This window comes from Echeneis naucrates, chromosome 1 (genome assembly GCF_900963305.1).
Source record: "Echeneis naucrates chromosome 1, fEcheNa1.1, whole genome shotgun sequence".
Classification (NCBI taxonomy): domain Eukaryota; kingdom Metazoa; phylum Chordata; class Actinopteri; order Carangiformes; family Echeneidae; genus Echeneis; species Echeneis naucrates.
The window spans coordinates 4893265-4908485 of NC_042511.1; the positions used below are offsets into that span (position 1 = coordinate 4893265).

General features: G+C 41.7%; 1 protein-coding gene across 1 annotated transcript; it reads right to left on the reverse strand.

Moving 5' to 3' along the window:
- Positions 1–2162: 2162 nt before the first annotated feature.
- Positions 2163–14483, reverse strand: ern2 (endoplasmic reticulum to nucleus signaling 2). Its single transcript, XM_029506474.1, has 24 exons — positions 14175–14483; positions 13226–13343; positions 13107–13140; positions 12679–12751; positions 12529–12601; positions 12321–12443; positions 12127–12228; positions 11743–11802; positions 11430–11646; positions 10276–10354; positions 9943–10093; positions 9464–9615; positions 9013–9201; positions 7516–7657; positions 7134–7232; positions 6940–7030; positions 5847–6036; positions 5663–5759; positions 5349–5548; positions 5102–5249; positions 4728–4855; positions 4282–4405; positions 4130–4197; positions 2163–4012 (listed from the first exon to the last, which is right to left on the reverse strand). The coding sequence occupies exons 1-24, from the start codon at positions 14262–14264 to the stop codon at positions 3830–3832; spliced, it is 2931 nt and encodes a 976-aa protein (XP_029362334.1). The 5' UTR covers positions 14265–14483; the 3' UTR covers positions 2163–3829.
- Positions 14484–15221: the final 738 nt, after the last annotated feature.

The following is a 15221-nucleotide window of genomic DNA, read 5'->3' on the forward strand; positions in this document are numbered from 1 at the left end:
GAACTGACCAAACAAGTGAATCATACAGGATAAATAAACAACTAATGGTTCATTAGCCGATGATCTGGCCATGACACATCACTGGACCCCGGGCTGCCACGTCATTAAACCTCCTCTGTTTTAGTTCACACTGACAGCAGAATTACCTCAGTGATGTCTGGCATCTTATCTGCTCTGCAGGACGCGTTTGCTGTTTTGTCGCAGAGCCTTGAGGGCAGTTTGCTTGTTAATCAGGGAAGATGAACCCAAAACACAACCAAACGCACGTGGAAAGATAATGATGACATGCGCACAAAACCCAAGAAAAAATGACTTCATGCCTCTAACAACTAAATTAGACATATGGAAAGAGTTTATTAATCACTTGTCAGCCCCCCCCTCTGAGGAAAAGTTTGAGGAGGCAAAAGAAAGATGCACATGGTGGATGCTGTCTCCCTCTGCTGGTATTAAAGGAGTGATGCAACATTTTCAATGTGCTGGTCCACCACTGCCTGAGATGGAGGTGACTTTCAGGAATAATAAGCTACATTTTTATGGCGCGAGCCCCTCGAATATGTTAAACAAGACACTAACAGATAGAGAAAAAAGTCACATGAACTGCAGAGTTACGGGAGGAGGTGAGAAGAGCATAAAATATAAAGTTAACAAAATGTAAAATTAGAACATTTGTACCTTGGTGTTCAGTTACTGAAGCTAAACTCAGACATCTTTCTTCCAGGTCCCCATCAAGAAAAAAAAAAAAAAAAAAAAAAAAAAAAATCAGCTGCAGGTCTCATCAGCCTCATTCACATGCTACACATTTACCTCGCCAATCTCCCCTCCCATGCATCAGTCTATATATATATAATATATATATATGATAAATGAACTGATAAATTTAAAATAATTATTGAATGAACACAAACAGAAAAGTTCAATTAAAAACCAGACAAAAGCTTGCTCATTGATGATTAAACTGAACTGTCTGGTCCCGGTTATCACAGCCTTTAATTGTTCTAGATGATTTCAGGCCCTGACTAACTTTACAGCTGATAACAGCTGATTGTTACAGACATGGCAAAAGTTCACAAGTTCAGAAGATTGTTGTTTTCTGTTTGTACCTTAACAAAGACTGTTGTGTTAAAGCTGTTGATTTGTGGTGTGAAAAAAAAACAAAACACAGGATTGTATTTGACGTTGTATAACTCATATTTCAGAATGCACAATCACTGCTAAATCAGTTACTTTGTAAATTACCTGAAAAAAAACAAACAACCATTGTTATTTGTGTCTACCAACAGCAGCAGCTTCCTCTCCGCTTGCTTTCAAAATTAAAAGTAACCAACTGCAATTATGCTTATAGCTTTGAAGGACACAGCTACTCGGCACCATTTTGCAATTATGAGGTATATTTCTTGGCATTTCATCCCTTATGGTAACTGTTCATCACTGTAGTGGCTCCTGCTGTAATTAGGGCTTAGATAATTAAATTCTGTAGTCCAGGTGTAAAACACGATGCTGTAAATGGTCCAATTGTCTTGATTTAATGATTCAGTAAAACTTGTGTAGTCAAGGGGACATAAATAAAATAAATCTGTTGATGTTGGCGCTTCGGGGAAAAGAAAAGCTGCAGTGGATTCATTTCATTGCTGACAATGTGACACTGAGGAACACAAACTGGACTTCACAAAGACAGCCAAATCCCCAAAGATTCAGCTGAGCATTTCAATAAAAAAAGCTTTTCTACAATATCAATTTAGTTTAACACAACGAATATCAATGATCTCTTATAGTGATAAATATTCAACAATATTCCTGTTAAATGTTCAGAAATGATGAATATTCAATCACCTGATGTGCCTTAAGTAACACAGCGGTTGTGGTCTCATTTGATTGATGTGAGTCTGGAAACGCATGAAGACAAACCCACAACTATCTCGGAGCCAGACAATACACACACACAGAAATCTATCATGTAAGACCATACTGCTCAGAAGAAAAAGCATATTGAGAAAATATATTTTCAGGAGTTTTAAGGTCAGCCTCAAACATACTGCTCTGTAATGATGAACACAACTGAGCGTCTTTTCTCCTTCAACTGAAACTTGTTTGAATGCTGAGGTGCAAAGAAAAGGGTGGTTTGATTTTTCTGTCTGATCACAAAGTCCACAAAAAACATGATGTTCATTCTTTGGCACACCCAAAGCATCACTTTAATTCACTCATTCAAAAGAACAAAAGTACAAAAGTTTGACTCTTTATCATTCATTCTACTGCAGCACTATAAACAAACCTTTCTTCAGTAGTTACACAGAGGAAATACCACATGGCTCTGTGAGCATTAAGGATCCAACGAGATGAACTGCAGCTTGGTTAAAAATGGGTAAACTGCACAAAAATGCCTGTACATGGTGGGAACTTCAAAATAAAATGGACAGTTTCTGCATTATTGCCCCGACACAATGGTGATAAATCAAAGTTTTCACAGCGTACACACATTGGCCACATGTTTATGGGGCCAATGATACTTGACTGTTACGCACCATCTGCCACCTTCAGTGAAAAACACCGCCGAGTACATCGCTCAGTCAGAGTGGCCACCTTCAGCAGTGCAGTAAAGGACACACATTCATCAAGTGCACAAAAACAAACAGCGAAGCAAACGCTCTGCACAGAGAGAGGACAGAGGCGGAAAATAAACTGCTCTAACTGGTTGAATGGACACAGAGGATTTCCTCTGTGGCATGCAGCTTTGTAACACTGTGCTCATAACAACAACAACAACAACAGCAACAACATGTGTTTCCATGAGACCTGTTGTCAGTGTTACACACAGTGCTGTGACAAAGTTTGTGCAGCTCACTCACAGTTTGTTTTGGTTTTTAACCTTGTCTCCAAAGGATGTTCTCTGATGATCATCGCCCTCCAGTGGACTCATTTCTTATTCCACACACTAAAATTTTAATCTATTATGAGGATTTATTTGCTCCACAGGCAGAAATCGTACATTTCCAGAGGCTGAAGTCTGTAGAAACAATGTGAGCAGATTTGACACATAATCACAGAAACTTTCTTTTTTGTGGAGATATTTTCTTAATAACCTAACAAAATATGAAACATTATACTTTCAGATTTACTTCATGGTGAAGACGTCTTTCTCGTCATATTAAAAAAATGACCTCAAACAATAACCTCGGGTAAACAAATGATGTTTTCCCCATTTGTATCTCGAAGTGGTAAACACATTTCAGTGAAAATTGGTCAAATGTGCCAAAGAATGAGTAATTTGTTTTGACTCATTCTGGAGCATTTTCACCTATTTAGAATCAGGCAAAATTGAGCTAATGAGAAAAAGTATACAATGTAGAATAAAGATGAAAGTATCTACACATCAGGAAAAATAGGGCACATTTCACTAAAAGCCTTTCACCTGAAAACGTAATGCTCCAAAAATGGCACTCTATTGGAGGAAAAAAAAAAAAAATCTGGAACCTGCCTTTCATTTTGTGTATTCTGAGAAGTTACACATTGAGATATAATTTAAAACATTTTCAATTATTTAATAAAAACATTCATCCAGTTTATGTGGAGGCAAACATTGGGAGTGCTTTCTTGCTTAACTCTAAAATAGTTAATAGTGCAATAACTGCAGAAAAACAAAACTAATCTATAAAACAAATCATGGCATATAAAAACTTTTTCACAGCACTGTAACTTCCATCAAAGAACAGTATGGGCTTTACAAAAGCAATAATAAGGCACTGCCAAGGATCTCCTTTAAAAGGTCGTGTGTGCGTGTGTGTGTGTATAAATGTGTATGTAAGTGTAGGACTGTGGACTCATGTGAAAGTTATTTGGTGCCGGGGGGCAAGTAGTACGGGTGAAACAGTCTCTCATGGGCGCAGATGTGAAGAGCGCCGTGTGTGTGCATCAGTAACCGTGGAAACCGCGAAGTGAAGTAACTGATGAAGCCTTCGGGTAGCTCGCCAAGAGTCTCCTGCACCTCAGGCGGCAACTCGTGGTAGTGATGTTTCTTTAACAAGTCAAGAACAACAACAACAACAACAAAAAAAAAAAACAAAACACTGAATGAATCATGTGGTTGAAGGAAAAAAAGAAATGTGCACATCGTATAAACTCGCTGACTGACCTTGTTCCTCATGGCCCTCAGCAGGTCTCGGACTGAGTTTCCTTTATACGTCCGGAATCGTCGCAAGTCTGAAATTTACACAAGACACAATTAAATGGCTTTGTTGTCCTGCACAGTTTTGTGGTGCCGTGTGGGCATGTTGGTGTGTGTACCTGTCTGAAGAGGTACAGAGATATGCATCCTCCAGTTGGTTCGGACCACAGCTCGTCCTGCAGTTTCCAGTCTGACCACAACGGGACTGTCAGCTGGTTCCTTCTCTATGCGGTCACTCACATCCTTTACACAAACACACACACACCCAAAATGTTTGTTTGTGAGAAAGGATTTAAGGTTCTGTGAGAACAGAGAAATTAAGGAGGACAAACTGCACTGACCTAGCCCATACTCCTCTTTCACATTTATCGATCAGTGTTGATAACTGATTCCTCTTTTTAAAACAGCAGGCACATCTCAGAGTGAGTGTTTACTTCTTAATTCGATACGAGGAAGTGTGCTTGTGGTGACACGCTGATGTGCCTTTTATTGATTTTGGACGAACGCCTCCTCGTTTTGTTTTTACCACTGTATGAGCTGATCTGAACTGATTGAGTTAACACACCTGGAAAAAGAGCAGCTGCTTCTCTGGGCTCCAGAAGAACGGATGTTTCAGCACGCAGGCAGTGGAGGGGCGGGCTTCGGCCTCGGCACTGACCATTTGTTCAATCAGATCCTGTGCTATGACGTCATCTGCACAGAAACACAGTTGATGTTTTTAGGATTGTCTGTTTTGGTACATTCTGTCTTATTTGTGAGCTTTACAATCCAAAATGCAGGCTGATATAAAGGCTTGAAAAGTGCAAGAAAGGAGTAGAAAAATGGTTTGTTGGGATGCGTCTAAAGTCACTCACTGATATGATCTCTGGCAGGTTATTCCCCTCTTGGAATCATATAAATAAAATGATAAGGAATCAAAACCGTCCATACGCCCCTCACCGTGAATATCCTCCATAAAATGTGAGAGTGAATATTCTCCTGACAGGATGTTGACTTGTCGCCTCAGTGCGTCACCAAAGGGATGCTGCCCCCTGCTGACCACGTAGTAAAACACACAGCCAGCTGAGAACACGTCCACTGCTGATGTCTGAAGGGAAAAGAGCTGATGTCAGTCAGGTGGCTGGATACAGTGATGATGATGGCTTTACATCGAAATGACCACTCTGTCCTGTAATATGCATCTCACCGGTTTATTTCCTGGCGTGTCTCTCAGTACTTCAGGTGCTATCCACCCTTCTGTTCCTGGTATCCCTGAGCGCAAAGAAAAACTGCTCCGACCATCTGGGATCTTCTTACAGAGCCCAAAGTCAGAGATCAGAGCTCGAACACGACCCAACGCACTGGGGCCAGAAAGAAGGATGTTTCTCGGCTTCAGGTCTCGATGGACTAAAGGAAAGAATGATGTGAGTTTAGCTGCGCCAGTAAAGCCGTCACACATGCCGCGTGATCACCTGTGTGTGTATACATTCATATTTTTGCGTATGCGTTTGTATCTCAGACCTATGTTGAGTGAGTGGAGATGTGAAAGGCCACACATGGTCTGTTCCAGCAGAGTTATAGGATTCAACTCGGGGAAACAAGATGGATCCTCCACGTACTGCAGAGAACACAGACACAGAACATTCAGAAACATGTTAGTGTGTTCCAGCCAGTTTGATAGCAGTGAAACGTCCCAGGCACTGACCTGTTGCAGAGTTGCAGCACACAGCTCGATGGCGATGTATGTGAAGAGGCGGTCTCTTTCTGTGCAGAAGTATCGGATGACATTTGGGTGAGTGTCCGACTCTCTGAGGAGCTGCACCTCTCTCTCTGCTACCTCAAAGCACTCTGGCAGGATTCGCTTCACCGCCACATGCCGTCCGTCAAACATACCCCTGGTATCACAAACACATAGCTTTGTAACACAATCATCAGAACATCTCTGCAATTTATTGAGAAAGCACACACATCGCAGCGTTCACTGATTTTTACAGTTAACTGCATGTAACATAATTGAGGTTTCTAAGATGATGCAAGCTTTATGTCACTGCCCAACTCTTTCCAAAGCAGACCACAATATTCTTTTTACCTGGTGAAAACCAAAACTGCTGAGACAGCTTGTTTGAGGCTAACTTGTCCTACATGGAAAAATTCAGCAGCTTAGTAACCAAAGTAACTAAACAAAGGCCATGATGGATCACTTAGTACAACTCTCTCACAGGGAAAAATGTCGGCAAGTCAATTTTCATTCTATAACAAAATCAGCGTCAACAAATATTCAAATCAACATTATGTTATGAGATTGGCTCCAGCAGCCCCTGTGACCCCGACAGGTGGGCAATTGAAAATGAAATGAAAAAATATTGTGGAAAACAGTTGGCAGGAATTTTAACTATACATGTGTTCTGTCGGGTATCACTTTCCAGGTCACGGAGGATGCTGGAGCCAGTCCAGACTCATATGGGTTGGGGGTTGGGTACACTCTGGACAGGTTGCCAGTCCATCACAGGACCAACATGGAGACAGAATAAGACGAACAACCACTCACACACAGACCTATTAACCTAAACATGTTGTCTTTGGATGGTGGGAGGAAATCGGAGTACTCCATGCCCGGGATCCAAAGCCACGACCTTCTTGTTGTGGGGCAATAGCATTAACAAATATGCCGCCGTGCTGCCACTGTACATGTCTTGTAACATGTAAATGAACTGATATAGTGACTTGATTAAGGCCGATGCAATCAATTATGGTAACAGTGAGGTGGCAAACAATACAACACTGACACGTCATCATACCTGAAGACAAAAGTTCCTGCTGTGCCATGTCCAAGAACGTCAAGTGGAGCGAAGGAGATTTTACCCACTTGCACCTCTTCACAATTTACTTCTGGGAAATAAGAACGGAGAGAGAGAGAGAGAAGTGAACCTCATGTGAACAGTGGGGGATGCAGGGAAATGAAATACAGTAAATAAGCAATTTGATGAGGAACCTGATGTTGTCGTGTGACCAGGTGTGCCATCATCGTCTGCGATGCTGCTGCTGTGACTGTGAGGACTAGGAGGAGGTTCAGCAGCTGCTGGTGTGGAATCTGCATATAGAAAAGCATAGATGGACAGTATGTGAATTCCTTGCAAGTTTTCCACATTACACATTTTTTTCAGTTTCCAGTTTACTAAAAGAGATAAATATTCAATGGTTCTGCACAAGGACGAACAACCAGAACGCTGCTTCAGAAACACTTTATGCATTTTAATGGCCCTTCATGACTTTGCTGCAATGAAAAGAAAAATGTTCTTTCACTGAACTCCAGCCCGAGTCATTAAATATAGGGAATACAGAATAATAAAGAACTTGTTTTATCAGTTGCTCACCAGTGGAAAGGTTTGGGTCAGTAGAGAGGGTTGTGTCTGAGGAAACCAAGGTCGCTGCCTGAGTGTTCGTCTGTATGTGCTGGAGGCGAGTCTCAAGAGCCTCTTCCAGTTGCCTTTGAGCTCTAAGCTGCTGGGCCGAACGCTGGAAAAAACAAACACACAGATGCAGATTACATTTTTGAGGATGAACGCTGAGAGCCTTATAGAGGAGGAATATATGCAACCAACCCTGCACCACAGTCAGAAGCACAGTAAATATCAGTCTAACCCAGAAACTGTATGAAGCTAAAAACAATCCATTTGAAGTGAATAGCTCTCAATAATTTCCGCTTTTTACTGTTATTATAGTAACAAATTCTGAACGCATACAATCAACAACATTATATGCTATATTGTATTATATTTATCATACATAGACACACAGCCACTGTAAATGACTTTCTTATTGCTACCATGGCACTGCCAGCTTTAGAAAAGACGCTCTATTTTAACATGGTAAATGAGACCAAATTACACTTGCATGAAATTGCACTTGACGAAAATAAACTGATGAAGGAATGAATATGCAAATACTACAAAAGCCAATTAACGCACCGTCTGAAGGGACAAGTGTTTCTCATAAATAATTTGTGTCTATCATGTACTGTATTAGACAATGAACCCACCCTAATGCCTTCACATCCTGTTAATAATGAGCACTGTGGGGGCACAAAACAGCCTCGGCAGAGGCTAATATAGCATATTTGGCTTCGCTAGGTTTAATTCTCCTTAGTACACATGCCATGACAAAAATTAGAAACGTCATTATCATTATTTCTTTGTTTCCCCTACACAGACATAATGAGAGCTGAAGACAACATTCGTTCTTTCATGAGGCTCCTCAGAGGTTGATGACTGACAGACAAGTGACAGAACCTACAAATTGAATAGACAATAAACCTACAAATAACTTTTTGAAAGGATGGATATTACATGATCAGATAAAACCTTCATTAAATGTGACAATGTGATAGGATTAAACTTGTGCTTGTAATTGTTTTGCAAAAATCAGAAAGAATAAATCTCATCTGATTTATTTAATTTGAAATTACTGTTGAAGTATCTTTATTGCATTTGTTCATTGCTTCCATGTCAGCCAATTCCCTTTAATTTAATTTTAAATTTATTTACTTGCACATAATAATTATGTTCAATTGTTAATTTCCTGTGGTAGTTATTCCCAGAGAATTTATGATTTTAAGAGAGTTTACTGTTATACCAATGATTAACCTTTAAGGATCTTTAGGGCAGAGTGAACTCTCTGATTGGCTATTCTTCCTCTGATCAAACATCACTCGTGATCATTTCAGAGGCTAAAGTAACTTTAGTAGGTGTGAGTCACGGGATAATGTTTGCTGTTGATCACACTTCTGGTACTTTAGAGGAAACGTGTTTCTTTAAAGTCTGAAGAACACAGGTCCTGCTTTTTAAACAAAGAGACAGAAGACACAAACTCACAACTGGGTACGTGAGCGCAAAGGCCAACCACCCTCCCAGCAGCAGCGTCAGCACAGCCAGGGTGAGGCGGTCCTGAGTCATTAAAACAGGCAGCACAGCGGCCGGCCCCTGAGCTGGTCCTGAACTGCCCCTATCAGCCTCTCCGCTGTTAGCATTAGTGTCACTTTGGCCCCCAGCTACTGACTGGAACTAAAGAAAACAGAGAGGAGAAACAATGTAAATATGATGAGTTGTCTCTAAAAAAACAAGCTATTTTATTTTATATAAAGTGTTCTGCCATACAAGTGGTTTTAACTGGGAGTTTAATAATTCATTATATTGATTGTGTGGTTTCTTGGACAGCTAGCAGTAGGCAGTATTGGGCAGCAATAGCTTAGAAAGAGAAAATAATTGCTTGATATCATTAATGTATTATACTGATTCACAGGTGTAAAGGCAGGGCATGACTCACATATCGCTGGTGGTAGTAGGAGGTGTGGGACACAGGGGTGGCAGAGGAGCCAGGAGGTCGAGGGGGGATCACTGCCTCGCCAGAATGCTGCAGGGTGACGGGGAAATCTCTCAACATGGTGGTGTGGGCCACTGGAGGGAGCTCGTGATGGCCTTCAAAACAAACAATATTATGATTCAGAGCACAATGACTGTCTGTGTATTTCGTCAGTACTGGGCCACACAGCGGTTGTCGTCAGTAAAGCAGAGCAGGAATTTCAGATTAAGTTTTGTTTTATTTTTTAATAAACAAACTGTATTTTGTATATGCATCCAGTTTCAAGACATTCTGAACTTGAAATGAGCTTTTCAAGTTCAAACTGTTTTGAGACTTGAGACTTTGAGACCTTCTTTAGGTCTTTAATTAGATTTGCTATATGATCAATAGTTTCTCTGTTCAGAAGCGAGGAGGCTGTGGAGGCCCTGTGTGTGAGTGTTTACCTATTAGCAGCCAGTGGTTTCTCTGACTGTTTGTGCTCCCTGGTGGATAGCGCACATCAGTAGATGGTGTAATCTCACATTCTCCTGGCTCTTTAACGGTCACTCCTGTCGTGTCTGGACCTTCAATCCGAGCCAGGGTCAGACCTCGAGGCTGCCATGGCAAAGACAACCACAAACCATTCACATAAGAGCCACTTTATCGTCACCACATTCATTTTCCTGTTCATGTCCAATTAAAGCAGGAGAGGATACCACTTCAAATTTGGACGTTGGAATAAAGTAGGTGATTGGCTGCTAACATATGATAAAAATTGGTTGTAGATTTGAACTCACCACTAAAGAGACTCCGTGGTGGACAAGAGAAGTTGAGGCGTAGAGGTGAGAGTCCAATTTCCCAACATAGAGAGTCGGCCTGAAGAAGAAAGAATGCATGTTATTTCCTCTATTAAACAAAGTGTTCTCAAGCTTAGTTTCTGTTTCTATCAGCAGGAGACCGCTACCACTCTCACAGTGATTCTTTAATAAAATATAAATCAATACACATCTTTGGACAGGAAATAATTTATTAAATTTAGTGTGTGCCGGAGCAACGTGAAATCGTCACTATGAATTGAGAACTGAAGATAAAAGCTGTAAAAAAAAACAACAACAACAAAAAATATTCACACAGACATTATATTATTCTTTTTCCAAAGAAAATAGCTGTAATTGTCAGTTGAAAAGAGATTTGGCCATCACAGTGTTTACAAAAAAAGAGGTAAATACACCCTCTGAGAAACACTTTGGGCTGATTGAGGCGAAAATGAGCTGCTATCAGAAAGTGAACGGTCTGAGGTTGGCTGATTAGTCTGCTAACTAAATACAAAACAGAGATGAGAGTTAACATTGGTGTGAGTGTCGCCCATTTGGAGGCAGCTGCTAGTGAGTGAAAGGAGCATATACGATGCTGAAGTCCCAACATTTCTATAAGACTGTTGAATAAACATGTTAATCTGTTAGAGTTTTTGTGTAGAAATATCAAATCTTATAAAAGGTTCTTTTAAACTCCTTTTAACTACCAGCAGTTAGTGCTGCATTATCAGTTAACTCTCAGGGAAGTAAACCTATTTTCTGTTGGAAGTACTTCGAATTTTATAGAGACAAGGATGCAGAGAATCTCTGCGTCCGTTATTTTCCCAATAATTTACTATCAAATAAATTACTGGGAAAAGAACAGATGCAGAGGTGAATCTAAATCTGAATCCTTGTCTATATAAAATTCTAAGCACTTCCAACAACAAACAGAGCAGTGGAAGGGCAAGCTGGGAAATGGTCCAGCAGCAGCCAAGCTCTGTGCTTTCAGTAAAAAGTCCTATTTACAGTCATTATTAATAACTATAAGACAGGAAAGCAGCCAGAGTCCATCACTTCAGGAGTTAAACTCCTTTCTACCATTTCATATGCATGTTGTTGAGTGTGAGTGTGTGTATATAAAATTCCTCTCTTACACTAGTTGTGCTTGTGCGCTGGCTTGCTCCTTCACAAACTGATAGCTCCACTTTAAAGTGGAGTGTTTATCCGTTTGCTCTTTGGCAGAAGAGAAGGTGAGGAAGCGTAGCGTTTCCAAGGCGAGGGACAGGTGGGGTGCGTGTCTCAGCGAATCACCTGAGTACAGGTAGACACCGATGACAGGGGAGCCATAGTTCTGACTCCACAGGACGTCACCTAGAACACAGCAGCGCAGCACTTACGGTTTGAATGAAAGGTAAAGACACACATTCAATGCCTCACATGGCAACAAAACCACACACCTGTCCCTACCTGTCTCTCTGTCAACGGTCACAACAAGACCATCACCGCTTGACACCAAATGGGCCATTTCTGCAGGCGAAGCAGGCAGAACAAGTTAGTGCTACGTAGTTTAGATCTGTACCAAAATAATGACTGCTTACTATTTATTTTTCATATGCCAAGCAAACAAAAAAATGGTTTGAGAGTAAAAACATATTCTTGAGCTTAAGAACAATAGTTGGAGAAATTCCTTACACAAATTTTATTGATGAGACTATATGTGGAAAGACTCAAATGCACCTGTTGTACATGTTTGTGGGGCAGGTCCCACATCTGTGTGTTTTTTTTAAAGCATCAACACATCACCAGTCTACCTATCATGTCAGTCCAAGTAAACTGTGTCCAGAGACGTACTGTAGTCTTGTTTCTCATCATAAGGAGGAGCAGAGTAATCATTGTATGTGGCATTCCATCTCAGTTCCTGTGTCTTGGTATCAAACATGGTAACCACATATTCTGCAATGCAAACAAACAGCAGATCGAGGTTTGTTAGGAAATCCAAGCCATGTACACGTATGCACATAAGAATGTCTATATCTGGAACCTACCTGTGCGTCCTATGTAGAGCAAAGGGGTGTTGGGACAGATGGAATCAGACGAGGAGGTGGTTAAACTGGTTTGTTTCTCTCCTGTCTCAGGATCCACCACAAACCAAACATCCTGCTTTTTACCTGCATCAAAAACAGTAATGAAGTATATCAAATATTAGCATTTTTCACCAGTCACCTGGCAGTTGTCTGAAACTCAGTGTCTCACCTGTATAGAGAATACCATCGGAGCTCCTGCAGGGAGCTGACTGAACCAGCTCTGGGATGGTGAAAGGCAGTTTCTGCAAGTACAATAATGAGGTGAGAAGGGAAAGCTGGCACACAATCTGATACAAACGAGTATCTTGCTTGTCCTTACCATCAGGCCTTCCTTATGTTTGCCACCCAGTACATATAAACTGCCATCATTGGGGTCTGGGAGAAAACCTGGCCTAAATAAAAACAATAGTCATACATTGCTGTTTTTCGTTCATAGATGTAGTAATGAGTGTTACAGAAAATTGGACAGAAAATTTTGAGCGTTTCAATTTCATAACACAAATGACACACAAGAAAGGAAAAAAAAAAAAACAAACAAAAAACGATCACGTCTATTTAATGTCTATTCATGAGCTCTGAGTAAAGACAGCTAATCTAATAAAACATTTGTTGTAAGTTTTTCGCATGTGACAATTTTCAACACTGTGCTGTAAACACATTACAGTATCTAACAATAAAGTATTGAAGCTGATACTCAGACATACACATAAATGCACAAACACATACTGCTGCGTTCACACTACTCACTCTGTGAGGTAGACAGGCACTTGAATGATGGGGTCTGAAAAATTACAAAGCACAAAGGTTTTGTTATTAAAAATGAAAATAAACATAAGGAAATAATACGGATGGCTGTACAAATGAACCTTCTCTTAGGGTCCACTTGATGTCTCCTGACTGCTTGGAGACGGCATGCAGACTACCGTCCAGTGTTGAAACGAACAGGAGGGATTCTGGGAGGGTGACTGATCTGACCCCTCCAACCTAATGAGAGAGAGTGAGAGAGAAACTTTAGGCCAGCTGTCTGACAGGGAGTTCACCGTGTCATGTATCCAAGATTTCAGCATAGCTCAACAGTGTGTGTGTGTGTGTGTGTGTGTGTGTGGGAGGAGTGGGTCAGTGGGTGTGTCTGGTCTGCCAGTGGTTGGCACACCAGCAATACAGAAGGTTTCTGCTCCAACACTGAAGCTGTTCTTCATTTAGCAGGATATCCTTATTCTCTTTCCCAACCACACACCTACAGATTGTTTGTTCTTGTTCACCACTCCCATATTTACCCACCAACGGGTGGCAACTGACCAGACAGAGCGAAACAGCACTGTATGGCATGAGCACTGTGACGAGATGTACACAGGTGGGTTATAAAACACTATCGGACTGATAAAAGCCCCCCCACAAACAAAAGGTCTTACTTTAGCTTTCCTTTGGAAGACAGAGGGAGGAAATGAAGAGCAGAAAAGGGGGCGGCAAAGCAAATATACAAGATTTTGACTGAGGTGTGCTGTGTATCAGCCACTGACCCATTTCTAATCATCTCATTGGAAATCAGCAGCTTTTTGTGTTGTAGTGTGTGTGTGTGTGTGTGTGTGTTTGTGTGTGTGTGCGTGGGGGGGGGGGGGGTATTAACTTTCCCAGCTAAACACTTTAAACGTCCTGCCATAACATGGCAACTTTACTCGATCCTGAAATAGACACAGAAGCGCAGCGTGATGCCAGTGTCGGTCTAAGGTCTACATACACAACAACAACAACAACAACAACAACAACAACAACAACAACAACAACAACAGCAGCAGCAGCAGGTGTGAAGTTTACCTGGACCAGTTTGCCCTCCCAGGACAGCAGCAGCAGGGACAGCAGCAGGCGGCCCAGAGACCCCATGACCCCCACGGCACCGACCCTCATGGCTGTGAGACGAGCGGCGGACTGGAGCTATCGAACTGACAACAGAGGTCGACCTCTCCGTCCGTTTCCAGCGCGGACGTCCATCGGCCGGAGAGCCGACAAAAGCCGGAGCTGACGGTGAGCGGGCTCGGCGGGCTCTGAGCTGGCTGCCGCTTCACACCGTAATGACGCCGAACCGACCGTCGCTACTCCTCCATGTTTCCGTGTTGGGACGGAACCGGTGACGTCAGCCAGAGCGCTGTCACAGCAGCGAAGTGGGCGTGGTTTAGCTGATCCCCCCCCCCCCCCTCCCCTCCCTTTTGTCTCCTCCTACACGGCCTCTTGAGTGACAGGAGGTTCGACCAATAGGAGCAGAGTTTGGAAACACAGAGGGGCGGGGCTGTGGAAATGACTGGAACACGTGGAAAGTGACAGCAGGATGGAAGTGAACGCAACAAGAGCGTCTTTTTGTGCAATAGAAAGTGGTGGAGAGCGTCATCATTTGTTCTGCTCACGACCTGTGCACCCCCCACTCACCCCGTCCAGCATGAAACACACACATTTCAGCAGCAGCAAGAACTTTCACTTCACTTCTTAAGTACTATTTTGCAGTTTCCCCACGTTATGGAAGTTATAGTTCCACACACAGAAGGAATTTTTGTCGTCGTAGCAATCCAAATAATAATAATAATAATAATAACAACACAAGCGACCAACTACTATTAATATAATAATAAGGATGATAACATTTTAATTTCTGAATCAAGAAAATCTCTCTTCAATTGTGAGGTCTTTACACTTGCCAAAATATTTTCTGAGCCACATTAGATATGTTAGATTTAGAACAAATAAAAATTAACTGAAAAAATTCCTTCTCACTATCATGGAAAGTTTTACTTTCATGTTCTTTCAGTTTTACCCACAAAATGTCTGATTGCAGGCAGCACATAGTGGTTATCGCTGTTGCCCCACACAGAG